This window comes from Salmo trutta, chromosome 21, assembly GCF_901001165.1.
Source record: "Salmo trutta chromosome 21, fSalTru1.1, whole genome shotgun sequence".
Classification (NCBI taxonomy): Eukaryota; Metazoa; Chordata; class Actinopteri; order Salmoniformes; family Salmonidae; genus Salmo; species Salmo trutta.
Window position 1 is genome coordinate 24510116 of NC_042977.1, and position 21700 is coordinate 24531815.

General features: G+C 41.7%; 1 protein-coding gene across 7 annotated transcripts in view; it reads right to left on the reverse strand.

Moving 5' to 3' along the window:
* The window catches only part of slc6a9 (solute carrier family 6 member 9), a 90283-nt gene that overhangs the window by 36989 nt on the left and 31594 nt on the right, over positions 1-21700 (reverse strand). The window contains exon 1 of one of the 7 annotated variants that reach the window (XM_029704846.1): positions 9955-10207. The exons of 5 other annotated variants lie outside the window; for them this stretch is intronic. In XM_029704846.1, coding sequence (XP_029560706.1) covers positions 9955-9996 — 42 coding nt within the window. In that variant the 5' untranslated portion in view covers positions 9997-10207. Of the gene's footprint in view, positions 1-9128; positions 9429-9954; positions 10208-21700 lie in introns of those variants that run through there. One more of the 7 variants, XM_029704852.1, reaches the window with a different exon arrangement.

Genomic DNA, 21700 nt, shown 5'->3' on the forward strand with positions numbered 1-21700 from the left:
GGTGGGTATTATTACTACATGGGTCTATCAAGATCTGCACCAATTACTTTTCGAAAATATCTTCAGCCAACTGCATGCTAGATGTGTAGCACAATCTGTTGTAAAGATGTTTAGTTGAGAGATATGAGCATTCAACTCAAAAAGCAGGTTTTGAGGACAGTCCGTAACAGTCCCAAATCTGTGGACTAATTTGCTTCTTCCAAGCTGTGCTCCCTGTCTCCAGGGCATGGTCTGTCAGGTCATGAACAACACTGCACTGTAGATCAAGACACTTAGCTGTGGTAGAGGAGTCATGAGACTGTCCTGTATATGCTACTAAGTCCCTAGGCCATTCACACAGAACTTAACCTGCCAAAGTGTGTCCCAAATGGTACCCTATTGCCAATGGGCCCTGATCCAATGAAGTGCACTACATAGGGAATAGGGTGCCATTTGGGATGTACACAATGCTTCAAAAAGGTCCAAAGCCTGAGGAAACACGTTCACACACACTGTTGTTGAACATATTAAACCTTTCTCTTTAATGTCTGCACCAAACATGTGAATACGTTCTGGACGGTCTAATCTGAAGTAAAAACCTACGTTTTGACAACGGTCCTCAGTGGTAAACTCAGAGTAAAGTGTGATTAATCCCTTTAAGGGCAGACCCCCTGCCAGCCACATATACAGAAGAAGTAAAATCACATCAAGTTTATTGGTCGTATATGCAGATTAGCAGGTTTTATCGCAGGTGCAGCGAAATTGTGTTTCTAGCTACAACCGTGCAGTAATAAAAAACATACACATAATCCAGAAAAAGAACACAATTAGTTATACATGATGAGCCATGACTAGAATACAACATATACAGTGCCTTGCGAAAGTATTCACCCCCCTTGGCATTTTTCCTATTTTGTTTTCTTACAACCTGGAATTAAAATGGATTTTGGGGGGGTTGTATCATTTCATTTACACAACATGCCTACCACTTTGAAGATGCAAAATATTTTTTATTTTGAAACAAACAAGAAATAAGACAAAAAAACTGAAAACTTGAGCATGCCTAACTATTCAACCCCCCAAAGTGAATACTTTGTAGAGACACATTTTGCAGCAATTACAGCTGCAAGTCTGTTGGTGTATGTCTCTGTAAGCTTGGCACACCTAGCCACTGGAATTTTTGCCCATTCTTCAAGGCAAAACTGCTCCAGCTTCTTCAAGTCGGATGGGTTCCGCTGGTGTACAGCAATCGTTAAGTCATACCACAGATCCTCAATTGGATTGAGGCCTGGGCTTTGACTAGGCCATTCCAAGACATTTAAATGTTTCCCCTTAAACAACTCGAGTGTTGCTTTAGCAGTATGCTTAGGGTCATTGTCCTGCTGGAAGGTGAACCTCTATCCTAGTCGCAAATCTCTGGAAGACTGAAACAGGCTTCCCTCAAGAATTTCCCTGTATTTAGCGGCATCCATCATTCCTTAAATTCTGACCAGTTTCCCAGTCCCTGCCGATGAAAAACATCCCCACAGCATGATGCTGCCACCACCATGCTTCACTGTGGGGATGGTGTTCTTGGGGTGATGTGAGGTATTGGGTTTGCGCCAGAAATAGCGTTTTCCTTGATGGCCAAAAATATCCATTTTAGTCTCATCTAACCAGAGTACCTTCTTCCATATGTTTGGGGAGTCTCCCACACACCTTTTGGCGAACACCAAATGTGTTTGCTTATTTTTATCTTTATATTCTTTTATAACCCAAACCTAATTTGTACTTCTCCATAACTTTGTCCCTGACCTGTTTGGAGAGCTCCTTGGTCTTTATGGTCCCGCCTACTTGGTGGTGCCCCTTGATTAGTGGTGTTACAGACTCTGGGGCCTTTCAGAACAGGTGTATACAGTTGAAGTCGAAAGTTTACATACACTTAGGTTGGAGTCAATAAAACTTGTTTTTCAACCACTCCACAGATACCTTGTTAACGAACTATAGTTTTGACAAGTCGTTTAGGACATCTACTTTGTGCATGACACAAGTCATTTTTGTTTACAGATAGATTATTTCACTTATAATTCAATGTATCACAATTCCAGTGGGTCAGAAGTTTACATACACTAAGTTGACTGTGCCTTTAAACAGCTTGGAAAATTTCTGAAAATTATGTCATTCCTTTAAAAGCTTCTGATAGGCTAATTGACATAATTTGAGTCAATTGGAGGTGTACCTGTGGATGTACTTCAAGGCCTTGCTTCAAACTCAGTGCCTCTTTGCTTGACATCATGGGAAAATCAAAAGAAATCAGCCAAGACCTCAGAAAAACAATTGTAGACCTCCACAAGTCTGGATCATCCTTGGGAGCAATTTCCAAATGCCTGAAGGTACCACGTTCATCTGTACAAACAATAGTACGCAAGTATAAACACCATGGGACCACGCAGCCATCATACCGCTCAGGAAAGAGACGCGTTCTGTCTCTTAGAGATAAACATACTTTGGTGCGAAAAGTGCAAATCAATCCCAGAACAACAGCAAAGGACCTTGTGAAGATGCTAGTGGAAACAGGTACAAAAGTATCTATATCCACAGTAAAATGAGTCCTATATCGACATAACCAGAAAGGCCGCTCAGCAAGGAAGAAGCCACTGCTCCAAAAGCGTCATAAAAAAGCCAGACTATGGTTTGCAACTGCACATGGGGACAAATATCGTACTTTTTGGAGAAATGTCCTCTGGTTGGATGAAACAAAAATAGAACTGTTTGGCCATAATGACCATCGTTAAATTTGGAGGAAAAAGGGGGAGGCTTGCAAAGCCGAAGAACACCATCCCAACCGTGAAGCACGGGGGTGGCAGCATCATGTTGTGGGGGTGCTTTGCTGCAGGAGGGGCTGGTGGACTTCCCAAAATAGATGGCATCGTGAGGAAGGAAATTTAGGTGGATATATTGAAGCAACATCTCAAGACATCAGTCAGGAAGCTAAAGCTTGGTCGCAAATGGGTCTTCCAAATGGACAATGACCCCAAGCATACTTCCAATGTTGTGGCAAAATGGCTTAAGAACAACAAAGTCAAGGTATTAGAGTGGCCATCACAAAGCGCTGACCTCAATCCGATAGAAAATTTGTTCGCAGAACTGAAAAAGCGTGTGTGAGCAAGGAGGCCAACGCTCCTGACTCAGTTACACCAGCTCTGTCAGGAGGAATGGGTATTTCTCTCAAATTTTGTGCACAAATTTGTTTACAGCCCTTTTAGTGAACATTTCTCCTTTGCCAAGATAATCCAACCACCTGACAGGTGTGCCATATCAAGAAGATGGTTAAACAGCATTATCGTGCACCAATCTAAAATATGCAATTTTGTCACACAACACAATGCCACAGATGTCTCAAGTTTTGAGGGTGCTTGCAATTGACATTCTCAAACCAGGAATGGAGATGAATGGAAAGATGAATGGAGGAAAGAACAGAGAGATAGTTGATGAAAACCTGATCCAGAGCGCTCTGGACCTCAGACTGGGGTGAAGATTCACCTTCCAACAGGACCATGACCCTAAGCACACAGCCAAGACAACGCAGTGGCTTTCGGAAAAGTCTCTGAATGTCCTTGAGTGGCCCAGTCAGAGCCCGGACTTTAATCCAATTGAACATCTCTGTAGTGACCTGAAAATAGCTGTGCACCGACGCTCCCCATCCAACTTGACAGAATTTGAGAAGATCTACAGAGAGGAATGGGAGAAACTCCCCAAATACAGGTGTGCCAAGCTTGTAGCGTCATACCCAAGAAGACTCAAGGCTGCCAAAGGTCCTTCAACAAAGTACTGAGTAATGGGTCTGACTCTGAATACTTGATTTTTTAATAAATTTGCTAAACATTTCAGAAACCTGTTATTGCTTTGTCATTATGCGGTATTGAGTGTAGATTGATGAGGGGGAAAAAAAGCTATTTAATACATTTTAGAATAAGGCTGAACGTAACAAAATGTGGAAAAAGTCAAGCGGTCTGAATACTTTCCGTGTGTGTATAATATACTGCTCAAAAAAATAAAGGGAACACTTAAACAACACATCCTAGATCTGAATGAATGAAATAATCTTATTAAATACTTTTTTCATTACATAGTTGAATGTGCTGACAACAAAATCACACAAAAAGAATCAATGGAAAGCCAATTTATCAACGCATGGAGGTCTGGATTTGGAGTCACACTCAAAATTAAAGTGGAAAACCACACTACAGGCTGATCCAACTTTGATGTAATGTCCTTAAAACAAGTCAAAATGAGGCTCAGTAGTGTGTGTGGCCTCCACGTGCCTGTATGACCTCCCTACAACGCCTGGGCATGCTCCTGATGAGGTGGCAGATGGTCTCCTGAGGGATCTCCTCCCAGACCTGGACTAAAGCATCCGCCAACTCCTGGACAGTCTGTGGTGCAACGTGGCGTTGGTGGATGGAGCGAGACATGATGTCCCAGATGTGCTCAATTGGATTCAGGTCTGGGGAACGGTCGGGCCAGTCCATAGCATCAATGCCTTCCTCTTGCAGGAACTGCTGACACACTCCAGCCACATGAGGTCTAGCATTGTCTTGCATTAGGAGGAACCCAGGGCCAACCGCACCAGCATATGGTCTCACAAGGGGTCTGAGGATCTCATCTCGGTACCTAATGGCAGTCAGGCTACCTCTAGCGAGCACATGGAGGGCTGTGCGGCCCCACAAAGAAATGCCACCCCACACCATGACTGACCCACCGCCAAACCGGTCATGCTGGAGGATGTTGCAGGCAGCAGGACGTTCTCCACGGCGTCTCCAGACTCTGTCACGTCTATCACATGTGCTCAGTGTGAACCTGCTTCATCTGTGAAGAGCACAGGGCGCCAGTGGCGAATTTGCCAATCGTGGTGTTTTCTGGCAAATGCCAAACGGCCTGCACGGTGTTGGGCTGTAAGCACAACCCCCACCTGTGGACGTCGGGCCCTCATACCACCCTCATGGAGTCTGTTTCTGACCGTTTGAGCAGACACATGCACATTTGTGGCCTGTTGGAGGTCATTTTGCAGGGCTCTGGCAGTGCTCCGACTGCTCCTCCTTGCACAAAGGCGGAGGTAGCAGTCCTGCTGCTGGGTTGTTGCCCTCCTACGGCCTCCTCCACGTCTCCTGATGTACTGGCCTGTCTCCTGGTAGCGCCTCCATGCTCTGGACACTACGCTGACAGACACAGCAAACCTTCTTGCCACAGCTCGCATTGATGTGCCATCCTTGATGAGCTGCACTACCTGAGCCACTTGTGTGGGTTGTAGACTCCGTCTCATGCTACCACTAGAGTGAAAGCACCGCCAGCATTCAAAAGTTACCAAAACATCAGCCAGGAAGCATAAGAACTGAGAAGGGGTCTGTGGTCACCACCTGCCAAACCACTCCTTTATTGGGGGTGTCTTGCTTATTGCCTATAATTTCCACCTGTTGTCTATTCCATTTGCACAACAGCATGTGAAATTTATTGTCAATCAGTGTTGCTTCCTAAGTGGACAGTTTGATTTCACAGAAGTGTGATTGACTTGGAGTTACATTGTGTTGTTTAAGTGTTCCCTTTATTTTTTTGAGCAGTGTATATATATATGTGTGTATATGTGTATATATATATATATATATATATATATATATATATATATATATATATATATATAAAGAAGGCCAGTTGTATTGCTTCTTTAATCAGAACAATAGTTTTCAGATGTGCTAACATATTTGCAAAAAGGTATTCTAATGATCAATTAGCCATTAAAATGATAAACTTAGATTAGCTAACACAATGTGCCATTGGAACACAGGAGTGATGTTTGCTGATAATGGGCCTCCGTACGCCTATGTAGATATTCCATAAAAAGAATCAGCCGTTTCCAGCTACAATAGTCATTTACAACATTAACAATGTCTACACTGTATTTCTGATCAAGTTGATGTTATTTTAATGGACAAAAAAAACGTGCTTTTCTTTCAAAAACAAGGACATTTCAAAGTGACCCCAAACTTTTGAACGGTAGTGTAATATATATAGATATAGATATGTGGTATGGTATGGACTGGGGTTTGGCACACATTATGATGATTTATGGGTGGTTAACATCATTGGCGAAACGTGAGAGATCAGTGAGAATAATTCAGGAATGTTATAACCATCTCAAGAACTAGGCCTACATGTCTGGGCTCAGCTGTGTGATTTAACACCAACTACCAGACAAATCAATCGCTGCTATTGTTGTACAGCTGCCAAATCCACACCACATAGGCCATTTCAGTAAAGGAAGTTATGTTTGAAAATGGCCTAAACCAATTACATCTTATATTGTATTTCTTACATCAAAGAAAGTTCACATTGGGCAGTCATATATGCGTTTATTATCTACAGTATGTCTGCTAAACCAGATGGAACACGATGTATTGCATCCCAAATGGCACCCTATTCCCTTTATAGGCCTAGCGCCCTATAAAGGGAATAAGGTGCCTTTTTGGTACGAAGCCTATATGTCCGCTAGTTCTTCATACTGATCTCACTAGCAGTAAATTATTTGATTGTTTCTATACAGCAGTGTGAGCATAGCCAGCCAACTAGGCTGTGTTGTATTGCAGTGTGAGGCTAGCTGCCTCTCCCCTCCGCCAGCTGTGGGTCCATGAGCACAGCATGGATAGAGACAGAGCCCACAGCACAGGGAGAGCAAGAGGCCCTGAGCACACATACGTCTGTGCACTCGCTCTTCTGCTGCCTGTGCCCGCTCTCTCTCCCCCTGCACGTAAACACTCCCACCACTGACTTCCGCTCCCTTTACTGGCCCTCTTACCACCACCTGATCCCAGATGGGAGCGCTCAAAATAGGCCAGAAAAAAAGGGGAAATTAATGCATTGGAGTCGGATGGAGTGAATATCGGGGAGCATCAGTGGTACCTAAACAGTGGTACCTAACTATGGTACTTCAACTATACATTGGGAACTGAAAATTACTGATTTAACTCATTTAACACTCATTGCTTAATAAAAACACAATTACATGTTTACAGAAACTAGGCCTAAATAGTAGCATACTGTTGGTATTTTAAATCAATCCCATCATTTCAGAGTCCATTTATCCACTATAATAAGAAGCAATTAATCCTCCTCTTTTGTAAACCGTTGGTGAAAGAACATGAGGGATATTTTCACAGGAGTTAATCTTATTACAGTATTGCAGAATTAGTCTAACATTGCAACCAAACTTCTCCACAGGGTATTGAAGTGAAATATGCAGTACAATAATATAACTCTCATACCCAGACTTAAGAACAGTAGTAATCTGCTCCAAAACCTCCATTGGGAAATAATTGTTACTTTTTAACTCTCATTAAACAGCCCTCATTAACGTTCTGACAGTCTGTCATGATCTATAAAATCTGTTAATGTATAGTGAAATCATTTGGGTCAATCATTCCAAGCCAAGTTTTCAACTGCAATATTTTCTTGTCCGATTGAAAACTGTTTGGACAAAATAAAAGGACTTCCGTGTCAGCGATATCTAGGCTAAATCTAGGCACTTACTTCATTTTGAGGCACAAAATCACCCCACTACAATTTAGTAAATAAAACAGAAATATATAAGGATTAAACAACAATTTGTGGTCAAATCTTTACATCAAAATCAATAAAGAAATCTTGCAAGCTAGCCAATTCCCAAACTACAATCTATCATGGCTCCAGACACCAGAAACAATTTCAAGCAGATTTCAAACAATATCACCACCAAATGAAGCCAAACTATCTTCTATTCTTCCTCATTGTTAAAGGATGTCAGACTAAGTCAGAGGTGACTACACTACCCTACCATGCAATTATCACATCTTCTGAAGCTCTTATTAATTCAATTATTACTCAAGCATGCTTTACAATTGCAGATGACCTTAGACAACTGTATTCCTACAGTGGGGTCGGACTACCGCAGAGAACTCATGTAGGCTAGACAGGCTCCTTTATGAACAAGGAAATGGGGCTTGACTTCAAACAGAAAATGTATTTAGAGAACAACAAATTGAAAAAGATGAAGCGGTTTTAGCAGTAGCCTATACCATAAAAGTATCTAGTAGCTATAGCTCCGCTTTGGTGCGGAGAGAGAAACTTATGACACATGATAGTCAGTCAGGGTTGTGTGGCTGTATGGTAGGTAGGTAGTTGTCCTATACAAAGCGACAAGTTCACATCCAACATCTTCTGTACCTTATTCAATTAACCTTCTCAATATAACTTCACTCAACAAAACCTTAACCTCAAACAGCTTACTATACAATTCACCAATCAAATAGTATGTGGTCTATATCAACTTTTGGGGATATGTCTATAGCATAGTGACAATTATACATGGCATACAGCACCAGGTATACACTGATGTTAATGCTACCTGAAACCTGAACTTTCTGAAGCACACAATATCAAATAGGCCTAGATTCCAAAGCATGCCCCACACCAGGACTGAATCAGAGGGACATTGTATAATTTAAGGAAATAACTCTACAAACATTTACTGCATCCTTTGGTCACAAGCACCATGGGCCATCACTTCATCTGAAGTGTAAATAAACACACATAGATGAGAAGACTTTCACTCAAATCTGTGTACATCCTAATAAAGGGGGCGATGGGAGGCGAGGCGCTGACAAAGTGAACGAAGATAAGTCTGCAAATGGCATAGGAAACTCAAAGGTCTAAACAGAGTGTTTGGACACACACTAGAACAACCTATGTCATGTTCAGTATTAGCTAGGTCACGCAGGAAGAAAAATAAAACCATACATGGAGAACGGCCAAGTTAGACCAAATAGACAAGCGTTATACCGAACAGCCCAGAGCCTTTGGAGAGTTATAGCAGTAAATATTGGCTTTCAAAAACATTTTTGTGGTGAAACAGCATTGTAAAAGAAGCACTGTTCTACAGATGAGAAATCTAGATGACTACTAGTCAACACCTAAAGTGCCCCGAGACTACTAAGGGCACAGTACATTCATTTAGATCCATGTCCGTAACAAATAGACTCTACATTAACTTTACACACACTTCAAAACAAGGGCATACACTGTACAAACAAAATATACAGTATATCTCAACAAAAATATTGCTAAATTCAAGCTTTACCTACCGCGAGCAATGCCATTTTTTCTCTTCATAGAAATGTTTCTTTAAAAGTATATGCAGTGATCTCAAAGGCCCGTTTCTTTGTATTTGCTACTGAACTATAGGAGGCTTGCTCAGTCTTGACAGCGGCCAACCAAAGGACGTGACACGACTTGGCGCTCCATATAAATCGGCAAGGAACAAAGTGCCATAACGGATATCTATATATTTTATTTTAAACAAATCTTTTGGTGGAATTGTTTAACTGACAAGTCCCTTGGCCACTAAAAAGGGGCAAAGGAAGAGAGAAAGAACATATGAGCCAACCCCACTTTTTAGGACACTTTTCCCCCCTCTTTCACAGTTACCCTGCCCACTTCCTTAGAAACTATCACACACCCCTCTGCCAGCACCACCAGAACTTCCCACTGCAATTAGTTATAAAAACATTTAAGTCCCGCGACACGTGGTCTGGTTTTTAAAGAGCTGTATCCCCCTTCTCACGTGGTATGGGGGCTATTGAGTCGTCACAGACACCCTGAATGATCGCAGAAAAATAAGGCGGTTCAGACAATAGGTCGTCTTGATTAATTCAATTCTTTCAGGACCTTGAACCGTCGTCCGGGCAGCTCCACACAATTGCTGCTTTGATAGTTTGGATTCACTCTCTCCCTCTAATTTGAAAAATCCAAAATGACTTTGATTTAATTTATTTTCTTTCCTGTTAGTAACTGTCGGAAGTGTTCTCCATGAGCTGACAAAATGACAACATTTTGCTTGAAATCAAATGTATCACATCTGTGTATCAAATAGGACACAAGATGAAAAGAATGAGAGAAAAAAAAACTGACCTGGTCGGCTGTACAGGCTGCATTGCTGTTGGACTCTGACATTATTTGATAGTGCCTAGTGGTTCTCTCGTTTCCACTCCTGAGTTCTTCATTCACACCTTTCCTTTCGGTTCCGCAGAAAGAGGGAAAAAAAGAACAGCCTCCTTTTGCCCGGGGTTGATTAATGCCTGAATTATTTTCACCTCATTTCATCTGATGGAGTTCTGTTTCCTCTCTGCCTCTCTCAATCATGCAGCATAGTAGCCCTCTCTCTCCCTCCCCACTCTCACTCACCCTCCCTTCCTCCCCTCGCTTTTGCTTGCCCTCCCTCTCAGTGTCCCCCTTCTGTTGTACTTCACGAGTTCAGGAAAATCCCCCCCCTCCCATTCCCAAAAAGACAGGCGAGATCCACAGCCTTTGCCTCTACCTCCACAATGAATGGGTCGTTGTCATTCCAGCACCTTGGCTGAATACAGAGCGAGGGGAGCTGCTGGTTTAGCTGCCTGGAGTCAGGGCTCCTGCCAAGCCTTCCTCAAGAGACTAAAGAAAAAGTGAGGAGCCGTGCGCTTCCACTGGACTCACTACCCTTGCTGTCTCTAAATTTTTTCCACTTTTTTTCAAAGCAGCTGCACCCAGACCACCAACACTCCCATTCATGAACACTTGACTCTCAAATCCCTGTCCCTTGACATTGCCAATTCCTCCCTGTATGTAGTGCAAAAGGCACAAGGATATACCCTTCTCACTGCCTGCAGGGTATCCCCCCCTTTTCAAATTATGCTCTTTACTCTTTTTTTTCTTCAGAGGTCCAAACTTATTATTTGCACTCTTGACAATATATGGTCAACCAATTTGTGACAGCATTGAGAGAACCATAATTGCATCGCAATTTATGGGAAGAGATAGAGATAAACAAAATTCCAAAATATGTCACAAAGGAGGGCTTTTAAAACTCAGCTTATGGCCAAGTCCTCAGAGTATCCAGTTAGTGGGGTCAAAAGTTGACTGACACCTGGCATGGAGCCTAATGGACGTTTGATAGTGGCGGACAATGGAGGCAACCACTTCAGTGGATAGACTCCATGAGTTAATGTGATGAGCTGTAGAATGCAGACGGAAAGTATTGATTTATCAATCAGCGTTGGAACATGACTTTACATTATTATGCAGTCCCATAAAGGCAAATTACCATACCATCATTGGAGGAAATGAGTACGTACAGACATCAGTTAAAAAAAAAGAAAAAAGAAAAGTAGTTGTGCACTATTGCTATTTTAAAGAGCAAAACAAATATTCCAACAATTAGGCTACTATTTGCTAAATAGAATTTAGGACATTTGAAATTTGATTAGCAGAGAAGTTGCTTTTGAATTGAACAACATAAAGGGGCAAGTTACGCTAGAAATCAAGGTAGTGGAAATCATTTAATGTTTTTTATATACACAAATTAAATGCTATAAAACAACGTGTAGAAAAAATTACTGACCAGAGATGAAGGCTAAATCAGATACATTTTCATGCTTGCTAATTTCCAGAAATATGATGGCTGATGTAAACCTAAAGGTCGAAACGTTGTATCAATAACATCACCTGGGAGCATGAACAGCAGTGTGCAGCGTTTTTATCCCCTACAACTCCAGCATCTGCAAAAGAGTACCTGGATGTGCGTATGTTCTTCAGCTTTTCTACAATTCCAGAAATATACATGAAAAGTGGGCTAATAATTTCTTATTCCATGAGGAGGAATGAAATTGCTTAGCTAGGCGACAGCACACTTTCTGCATGCTCTTTCGTAGTAAACGTCTGCAGACGAGCAAGTGTGTGGGATAGCGGAATAAATTACACCCATGCAGAGCTCCTCTGGGGTTTCATATGAGGCCCAGGCAGCCACAAGCCTGGCGGTGGGGGATTCTGACACTGTAGGTCATTAGAAACTCCACAGGGTCCGCAGCCAACTCCTATTAGTCAGCCACCAGAGAGCCTGTACACCACAGAATAGGTCAGATTTAATGAGGATTTTGCACTGCGCTATTTTGCCTGCCGCTTATCAATAGTTGAAAGGAGAGTGTTGTGGAGAGGGTGACTACGACCATGAAAAGAGACAAGATTACTATAAAAGCCAGTTGACATGTTGGGGAACTTGTTTTCCTAATTGCCCTATTATGTCTGCTATTTAGCTCCAATTAAACATCACAGATGCCATGTTCTGTAATTGCCCGGATCTGTTAAATGTTAAAAATGTTTCCCCCTTTACAACTACTGCTGGAGTGTAAATTCAAATCATTGAAACTAACATTCCCACATAAGGATTTGTCATTAAAAAGTCAAATCCAATGGCATAGTCCCTTGGGAAGAGAGCAAGAGCGTGATAGTTCAATCTCCAGACTCCACAGAGACAGACAGATCTCCTAGGACAGATGATGGGGGTCAACCGGTTAACCTTTTCCTGGCACCTCCCTACTGGGCGTCAATCATACCCAGGTCATACCTTGCCAATCGCACACAACCCTGCTGCTAAGAATATATAGGCTAACCCCCAAATGAGACAGGGAGACGAGGACCTTCCTCAGAACTCACCACCACACTCCTCACACTAATGACACTGAATATGGTAGTGGCGAGGGGCAGGGTGAGGGAGGCCATTGGGACAGGACAACTTCCGACTAAGGCATGCAAGAATTTAGAAAGGGTCGTCTGGCTGTGCACAGCCCATCAATGAGGTGGCCCGGCAGCCTGAGAAAAGCCCAGTTGCTATGGAGCAGGGGTAGGCCACAGTCCTGCCAGAGAGTGAGAAAGGAGAGAGAGAGAGAACACGAGAGAGGGAAGGGGGCGTAGCATTGGGAGTTCCATTTCAAATCTAAACTTGCAGTTTTTATTTCCTACTACGCTCCTATCAGAGAGTAGATCTCACCCATTTCAAGCATTTGAGTTGAGTTCTCTAGAACATCAAATCTGCAAGCATTTTTTTGCAAAGGATATTCTTATACTTCTTGAAAGGATAAGGCTACCGTTTTATCAGCAATAAGATAGAAAATCTCCCTATTACACAACATTTCAATCTAATAGAAATAAAACTAAAACAAGCCTTAAAGTGGCACAGAATGCTCCCATGTTTGAAATGAGCTGCCTTTGGGACGCTTTCCTATTCAGAGCACGCTGCCTCTATTGACAAGCCAAACAAGGGTCTCCAGTGTGGGCTAAATTACTACTGCTGACCAAACATGTCACTTTCGCAACTTACTGCCCTATTGATGTGCCGTTTCCAAATCCTATTCTCACTCAGTTGGTATTCAGACTAGAGATACCAACACACACACGCACGCACACACGCACACACATATTTACAAATATTGCAAAGGCAAGCTCCAACAAGCATGACTTATCCCAACGCTTGACACACAAAGCTTTTTGCTGAAATAATAGGAAGACACATAAAAAAGCCATTTGTCATTGATCTTATTCTGTTTTGGGTCGTCTAATTTCTTTGGGCGGTCTTGAGAGGAGGAAACAGAGTCCGTGAAACAGTCATGCCCTCATATTGCAGGCAAGACAAATGTAATAGCTATGTTATTTTTTTAATTGGCAGCGTCAAAATATCAGTGCTAACGTAGTGGGACAAGCTACTCAGAGAATTTCCAATGTACAGAGCATTCAAAATGTATTCAGACCCCTTACCTTTTTCCACATTTGGTTATGTTACAGCCTTATTCAAAAACTGATTAAATTGTTATTTTTCCTCATCAATCTGTACACAGTACCCCATAATTAAAAAGCAAAAACAGGTTTAGACATTTTTGCAAATGTATTAAATATAAAAAACTGAAATATCACACAAGAATTCAGATCCTTTACTCAGTACTTTGTTGAAGCACTTTTGGCAGTGATTACAGCCTTGACTCTTCTTGGGTATGATGCTAAAAGCTTGGCTCACCTGTATTTGGGGAGTTTCTCCCATTCTTCTCTGCAGATCCTCTCAAGCTCTGTCAGGTTGGATGGGGAGCGTCGCTGCACAGCTATTTTCAGGTCTCTCCAGAGATGTTCAATCGGGTTCAAGTCAGGGCTCTGGCAGGGCCACTCAAGGACATTCAGAGACTTATCCCAAAGCCACTCCTGTGTTGTCTTGGCTGTGTGCTTAGTGTCATTGTCCTGTCGGAAGGTGAACCTTCACCCCAGTCTGAGGTCCGGAGTGCTCTGGAGCAGGTTTCCATCAAGGATCTCTCTGTACTTTGCTCCATTCATCTTTCTCTCAATCCTGACATCCCCACAGCATGATGCTGCCACCACCATGCTTCATCGTAGAGATGGTGCCAGGTTTCCTCCAGACGTGACTCTTGGCATTCAGGCCAAAGAGTTCAATCTTGGTTTCATCAGACCAGAGAATCTTGTTTCTAAAGGTCTGAGTCGTTTAGGTGTCTTTTGGCAAACTCCAAGTGGGCTGTCATGTGCCTTTTACTGAGGAGTGGCTTCCGTCTGCCCACTTTACCATAAAGGCCTGATTGGTGGAGTGCTGCAGAGATGGTTGTCCTTCTGGAAGGTTCTCCCATCTCCACAGAGGAACTCTGGAACTCATTCAGAGTGACCATCGGGTTCTTGGTTACTTCCCTGGCCAAGGCCCTTCTCCCCCGATTGCTCAGTTTGGCCGGGCGGCCAGCTCTGGTCTTGGTGGTTCCAAACTTCATCCATTTAAGAATGATGGAGGTCACTGTGTTCTTGGGGACCTTCAAAGCTGCATAAAATGTTTTGGTACTCTTGTCCAGACCTGTGCCTCGACACAATCCTGTATCAGAGCTCTATGGACAATTCCTTCGACCTCATGGCTTGGTTTTTGCTCTGACATGCTCTGTGAACTGTGGGACCTTATATAGACAGATGTGTGCCTTTCCAAATCATGTCCAATCAATTGAATGTAACACAGGTGAACTTCAATCATGTTGTAGAAGCATCTCAAGGATGATCAATGAAAACAGGATGCACCTGAGCTCAATTTCGAGTCTCATAGCAAAGGGTCTGAATACTTAGGTAAATAAGGGATTTCTGTTTATTTTTAATACATTTACAATAATGTCATTATGGGGGTATTGGGTATTGTGTTTAGAATGATGAAGGAAAAAAATAATTTCATCAATTTTAGAATAAGGCTGTAATGTAACAAAATGTGGAAAAAATTAAGGGGTCTGAATACTTTCTGAAGGCACTGTATTGTTGCATAAGCAGAATCAGATTTACTTGGATACTCCATGGTTCATGTTTCCTATGAGTGGTTGGATTTTTAGCTACCCTTGCGCAAAAAGTAGGAATCAATCTTATGTTCCTTCTCCTCATTTGATTTCTTTTAGTTGATACCGATCTGCCAAAAGTAACAATTGCCTAACTATCAGGCTCAAAATGAGTACTGAGTGTGGGCCTCCAGAACATCTCACTGTAACGTCCACAATACGATCACAGAACACATTTTAATATCAGATGTAGACCGGGTCACGGGATGCGTTTAGCAGTCATTCAACTTTATTGTAGAGACCTCTGTTAATTGGTATGACATGTCGTTTTTTTCTCCATCTAGTCTTCTTTAGTGATAGATGTAGCATCCAGTGCAGTGCTCAAGAAATGTCCAGCTCACTCGTGGAAATGCTAATGTTTGGTCCTGTTAAATCCGCCTGCATAAAGATCTCTGTCCCTTATTGCAATTAACTTAATATCTCTTCACCTCTGATTAGGTTCCCAAGTAAGTGATGGGGTGTGCGAAGGCTTGGCACATGGAGAACTTGGATAACCCTCAATTTACTCCACAGTTCAGACCGGGAAACAGAAAAGTGACAGCAAGTAGCTCTGGAGAATCTCTCAGGCTGGATGGACTACATAACATGGAGGACAGAAACCAAAGAGAGTTAAAAAAAAACTGCCCTTTTTTGGCGCGACTGACAGCCTTTGTCTGGGCAACAAAAGGACAAATTCATTGGTCGAAAAACAACTTCCTGAGCATTTCTTCCAGTTTGAAGTGTGACGTTTGCTTAGCCTGGCAGCATTCAGGGACACAGGAGAGCAATCTCTAACGCTTGGGTTAACCTGAAGTTTCCATGATAATTTCTCCCCTCCGTTATTTAGCTGGAAGGGCCCCAGCTGTTAATTCTTTATAAATAGCGTGTAGCTCAGATCCCCTCCAGGGAGAATGGGACTCAGTTGAGTAGCTTGGGAACAAATTGGTCTGGAAAAAGCACACAACATACACAATTTGACAAACATATGGGATCATTGCTGGACATTATATGTGACTTGAGTTCGCCTCACGTGGATTCAACAATGAGCAAATTAGAAGAGCAGCAGCAATCGTAGTTGAGCTGAAATACTATGAGAAGTGACAGAGGTATGCAGGGGAAAAAACTAAATTCCCCAATTTTTTGGAGGGGGAATAAGTTACCAAAAGTTTGAAAATCTCATATTTGACTTGTAGCCTACATACACAGCAAATACTTCTGGAGTAACAATGAATTTACTTAAATCATTCAAATAGAATCAAAATCATCATAATTTGAATGTGTTGTTATCAGCTCATTGTGCTAATGTATCTGGTATTTCATTCTTCCTTGATACTTTCATAATCTTAAAATTAAATAAACTAATATATAAGAGGGGAAAAACTTCAACAGAGGAAAACTTTTGTGCAATGGCAAGGTTGAAGGCCTTGTCTCTAGCTAGGTCAACACAACTGGTCCAGGGTGGTTGTAGGATTCTAGGTCCTATTTGGAATTATGTCAGAGTTCCAGTAACCAGATACAATGTAACATAGCTTAGTGAACATGTGAATAATCAACAACAAAAAATATATACAATATATATACTCATTCCAGGATTTTCTTTATTTTTACGATTGTCTACATTGTAGAATAATAGTTAATACATCAAAACTATGAAATAACATATGGAATCATGTAGTGTGTTAAACAAATCAAAATATATTTTATATTTGAGATTCCTGGAATGTATGTCAATTAACAGGTGTGGCTTGTTAAAAGGTAATTTGTGGAATATCTTTCCTTCTTAATGCGTTTGAGACAATAAGTTGTGTTGTGACAAGGAAGGGGTGGTATACAGAAGATAACCCTATTTGGTAAAATACCAAGTCCATATTATGGCAAGAACAGCTCAAATAAACAAAGAGAAACGATAGTCCATCATTACTTTAAGACATGAAGGTCAGTCAATGCGGAAAATGTCAAGAACTTTGAAAGTTTCTTCAAGTGCAGTCGCAAAAACCATCAAACGCTATGATGAAACTGGCTCTCCTGAGGACCGCCACAGGAAAGGAAAACCCAGAATTATCTCTGCTGCAGAGGATAAGTTCATTAGAGTTACCAGCATCAGAAATTGCAGCCCAAATAAATGCTTCACAGAGTTCAAGTAACAGACACATCTCAACATCAACTGTTCAGAGGAGACTGCGTGAATCAGGCCTTCATGGTCGATTTGCTGCAAAGAAACCACTACTAAAGGGCACTAATAAGAAGAAGAGACTTGCTTGGGCCAAGAAACACGAAAAATGCACATTAGACTGGTGGAAATCTGTCCTTTGGTCTGTTGAAGACAAATGTGAGATTTTTGGTTCCAACAGCAGTGTCTTTATGAGACGCAGAGAGACCCATTTGTGGTTCCCACCGTGAAGGATGGAGGAGGAAGTGTGATCACTGTCTGTGATTTATTTAGAATTCAAGGCACACTTAACCAGCATGGCTACCACAGCATTCTGCAGCGATACACCATCCCATCTGGTTCGCGCTTAGGCAGACTATCATTTGTTTTCCAACAGGACAATGACACAACATACTTCCAGGCTGTGTAAGGGCTATTTGACCAAGAATGAGAGTGATGGAGTGCTGCATCAGATGACCTGGCCTCCACAATCACCCGACCTCAACTAAATTGAGATGGTTTGGGATGAGTTGGACCGCAGAGTGAAGGAAAAGCAACCAACAAGTGCTCAGCATATGTGGGAACTCCTTCAATACCGTTGGAAAAGCATTCCAGGTGAAGCTGGTTGAGAAAATGCCAAGAGTGTGCAAAGCTGTCATTGCTACTTTGAATAATTTCAAATATATTTAGATTTTTTTAACACTTTTTTGGTTACTACATGATTCCATATGTGTTATTTCATAGTTATGATGTCTACACTATTATTCTACAATGTAGAAAATCGTTGTATTTTTTATTAAAAATGAGGTTTTCTAAAGCTTTTGACCGGTAGTGCACGTTTTCAAAGCTAAACATTATTTGAAATGGTGGGGGAATTTGAGATGCTTTTGGTGAGCCTTGGACATTGAAGGAATCAAAGTGATAACTAATGTGAAGGCGGGTGTTCCTGTGTGGGAGCCCTGAGAACAGCAGACCCCCTTTATCCCATGCCTATATCTCCCATTCACTAGACAAGGGGCAGAGCAGGTTGAGTTCAAGCGCAACAAATTACCTAAATATGGGGTGAAAAGCCTTTGAAAGACCTGAAATGGACTGTTGAAAATAATAATAATAAAAGAGATGAGAAGATTTAAGAGGCCCGTTGAGGGAACACAATGCTCAATAGCTGTCCATAATTTTACAAACTCGCCAGCGGACGAAAGTGGGTCTCTTTTTAACTTTGTTTATCCTTTCTTTGGAGGGGGCTGCCATTAAACAGAAGGGAGAGGAAGAAAACTTGGAAAAAACGTCATTTTCAGCCTGAGTGGTTTCTTCAAATGAAATCTAAAGGCCAAAACTCAAAGGGTTCTTTGGTTGGGGGATCTTTAAAAGGAAGCGCAGCAGTGGACGTGTTTGGCATTTGGTGACCTTTCTCCCCCCACTGTACCTTCGCCACAGTGGCTGCATTTTCCCTGGCTCTGCCGCTTGGTGCACTGTACAGTCAGAGGCTCAAACATAAACAGAAATCATGTTTAACTTCCCTTTTGCTCCCCAACATCGGTTCCCATGCCCAGAAGGCAGCTCGATTGCACAGTTACAAAGATGTGAACACTTAAGCTAATATAAGTGAGTGATTGATAGCTGAATATGGTCCTCCTTACATAAGGAGGAAAGGAAAAGCTTTTGGGCAGACTGAAGATGTATGGGACAGACAAACTCAACTCGAGGCTTATTGTCTTTACGCAAACTTCACATGGCAGGGCAACTGCTTACAACATAAAGTCGTTGAGACCATCCACTCATACACACCTCAATACTACAGTCACAGTCTTGCCAGTTTTCCAAGGTGAGAATGTTACAAAGTAGGCAACAAAGGACTGCAGCCAACTTTCAAAATCCTAACGTCACTGAACCGCTCACATTAAACAGGCTTTCCTGTATTTATTTATTTTGCCTTGCCAACGTAGTGGTGCGCAGACTTAAGGATGTGGTACAGACAGGGGGTCACACACTACAAGATTCTTCACTTGGTCGTGAGGAATGTCGATTCCACGCTGTCTCACCTACAACGAGCTGTGGCTCAAAGCAGCCTCATAAAAGTTTCCCGTCAGACATTCAAGCTTGCCATACGGAGTTGAAATGTAACTGACCGCCTAGATTCGGTGTTATGTAGCAACATTTGAAATTGTGTTTTTTACTTTGGACAAAAGTAGAGACTCAGAGCTAGAAAATGGGATATCATACACTGCAGTTGAGGAACAAATATTTAAAACATGTTGTTTTCTCATTATTAGATGACGCTTACCCGACACACTTGTCTAAATTGATGGGTCATGTGAAGGAAGAGCTATAACCACCCACCAGCCACATCTAGCTACGTGGATGGGTCACTATTGTCCGGCCGAAGTGGAACCTTTTGTTTAGACATATGAACCGGCATAATCCCAACTCATACTACTACCAATACAAACATTGCCATAGCTGTAGTATGAATCTGCAGGTAGCTAAAGCTAAACAAACTAGGTTCAATGTTAGCTAGGTTACATTAGGCTAATACGAGCAATGCAAATAGTTTTTCTGATTCAAATAATATTACTACACAGATCATACATTTAACGTTTTGTTTGTAGATATATCATTTGGCTAGCATTGTGTCAAGTCACTCTGGTTCACACTGAACGTGGCGTGTGCAGAAAGTAGACCATCACTTTTTCCTGATCTTTCGATAGCGCCTGCTAAATTTAGCGCATCAATGTTGTTGAAAGTAGCAAAACTTTTGTAGTTCTAATAAATGTTTACGTTCAAATGCCGCTCCTGTGAAGTAGTGACGTGCGACATACGCCTAATTTCCTGAAACAAGTCACAAATATCTAGCCAACATTTTTCAATTGAATAACATTGTTTGTGAACTTTAGAGCTGTAACGATTTGACACTTTGGCTTTGGTTAAAGGCAAGTACAAACACATACTAGCAGTAGTCATCTCTCCTGCTCGAGAGTCTACACATTCTGTGTGATGGGAAACAAGATCATCATCTTACTGGCTTCTTCTCTAGCGAGGTCTCATTGGCTATTGCTGATCACTGTTCTCAAAACTTGTCGTTGCACATCTCACACTACAAGAACATTGCAGATTTTGTGGCTATAAAATCAAACATGTTTGAAAATATTGGGACGTCTGGGACTGGTAGCCCTCAGATGCGTTTCTGAACCACTCACATTAAAACTAGCGTAGGTGACGGAGTAGGCAACGACATGGGGATTTTTGTAAAAAAAATATTTTAGAAGCGATGATAGAAAGCACTTTTCAAAATTGTTTGACATGCTCGTCACCATTGTATGACTAGAGCCCGAGCGATGTGGTATTTTTGGGTCCGATACCGATTTTAGGGAGGCAAAAGTCACCGATTACCGTTAGATCTGCTGATATAAAGTTATTTAGAGGTGGAAAGAATTTATAAAAAAAATATTTTTGAATGACAGAACACATTTTTACACTAATTACCAGATACTCTAAATTATGATTTAACAAAATATAAAATTGTACATTATTTAATAAAATTTGATTTGTGGTTTACAGGAAATCCACCAAAAAGCAACTACATCCCCTATAAATACAACAGTAAATATAAAACTTGTTTAGTTTACCTTCTTAGGTACAAGTTGAGGATGTGGCACTGTATTAGAAGTACGCAATAGTGTTTGTGCTAGACCACCACAAGGGGTGGCTGGCTAAATGAATTAAACTTTGTCTCAAAGTAAATCTGAAACTGCACTGTTCACAAATTCACAAATAAGCATTAACATGCCGTTCGTAATGTCACCGCTACTTGTCAACGGCAGCATTTGTCTTGGGGTCATTGTCCATTTGGAAGACTCATTTGCGACCAAGCTTTAACATCCTGACTGATGTCTTGAGATGTTGCTTCAATATATCCACATAATTTTCTTTCATCATGATGCCATCTATTTTGTTAAGTGCACCAGTCCCTCCCACAGCAAAGCACCCCCACAACATGATGCTGCCACCCCCGTGCTTCATGGTTGGGATGGTGTTCTTTGGCTTGCAAGCATCCCCCTTTTTCCTCCTAACATAACAATGGTCATTATAGCCAAACAGTTCTATTTTTGTTTCATCAGACTGAGGCTAGGTAACACGGTCACCACCGATAAATCCATGATAATCGAAAATTTCAATAAGCATTTCTCTACGGCTGGCCATGCCTTCCTCCTGGCTACTCCAAACCCGGCCAACAGCTCCGCATATGTGGACCACTACAAATACCTAGGTGTCTGGCTAGACTGTAAACTCTCCTTCCAGACTCAAATTAAACATCTCCAATCCAAAATCAAATCTAGAATCTGCTTTCTATTTCGCAAACAAA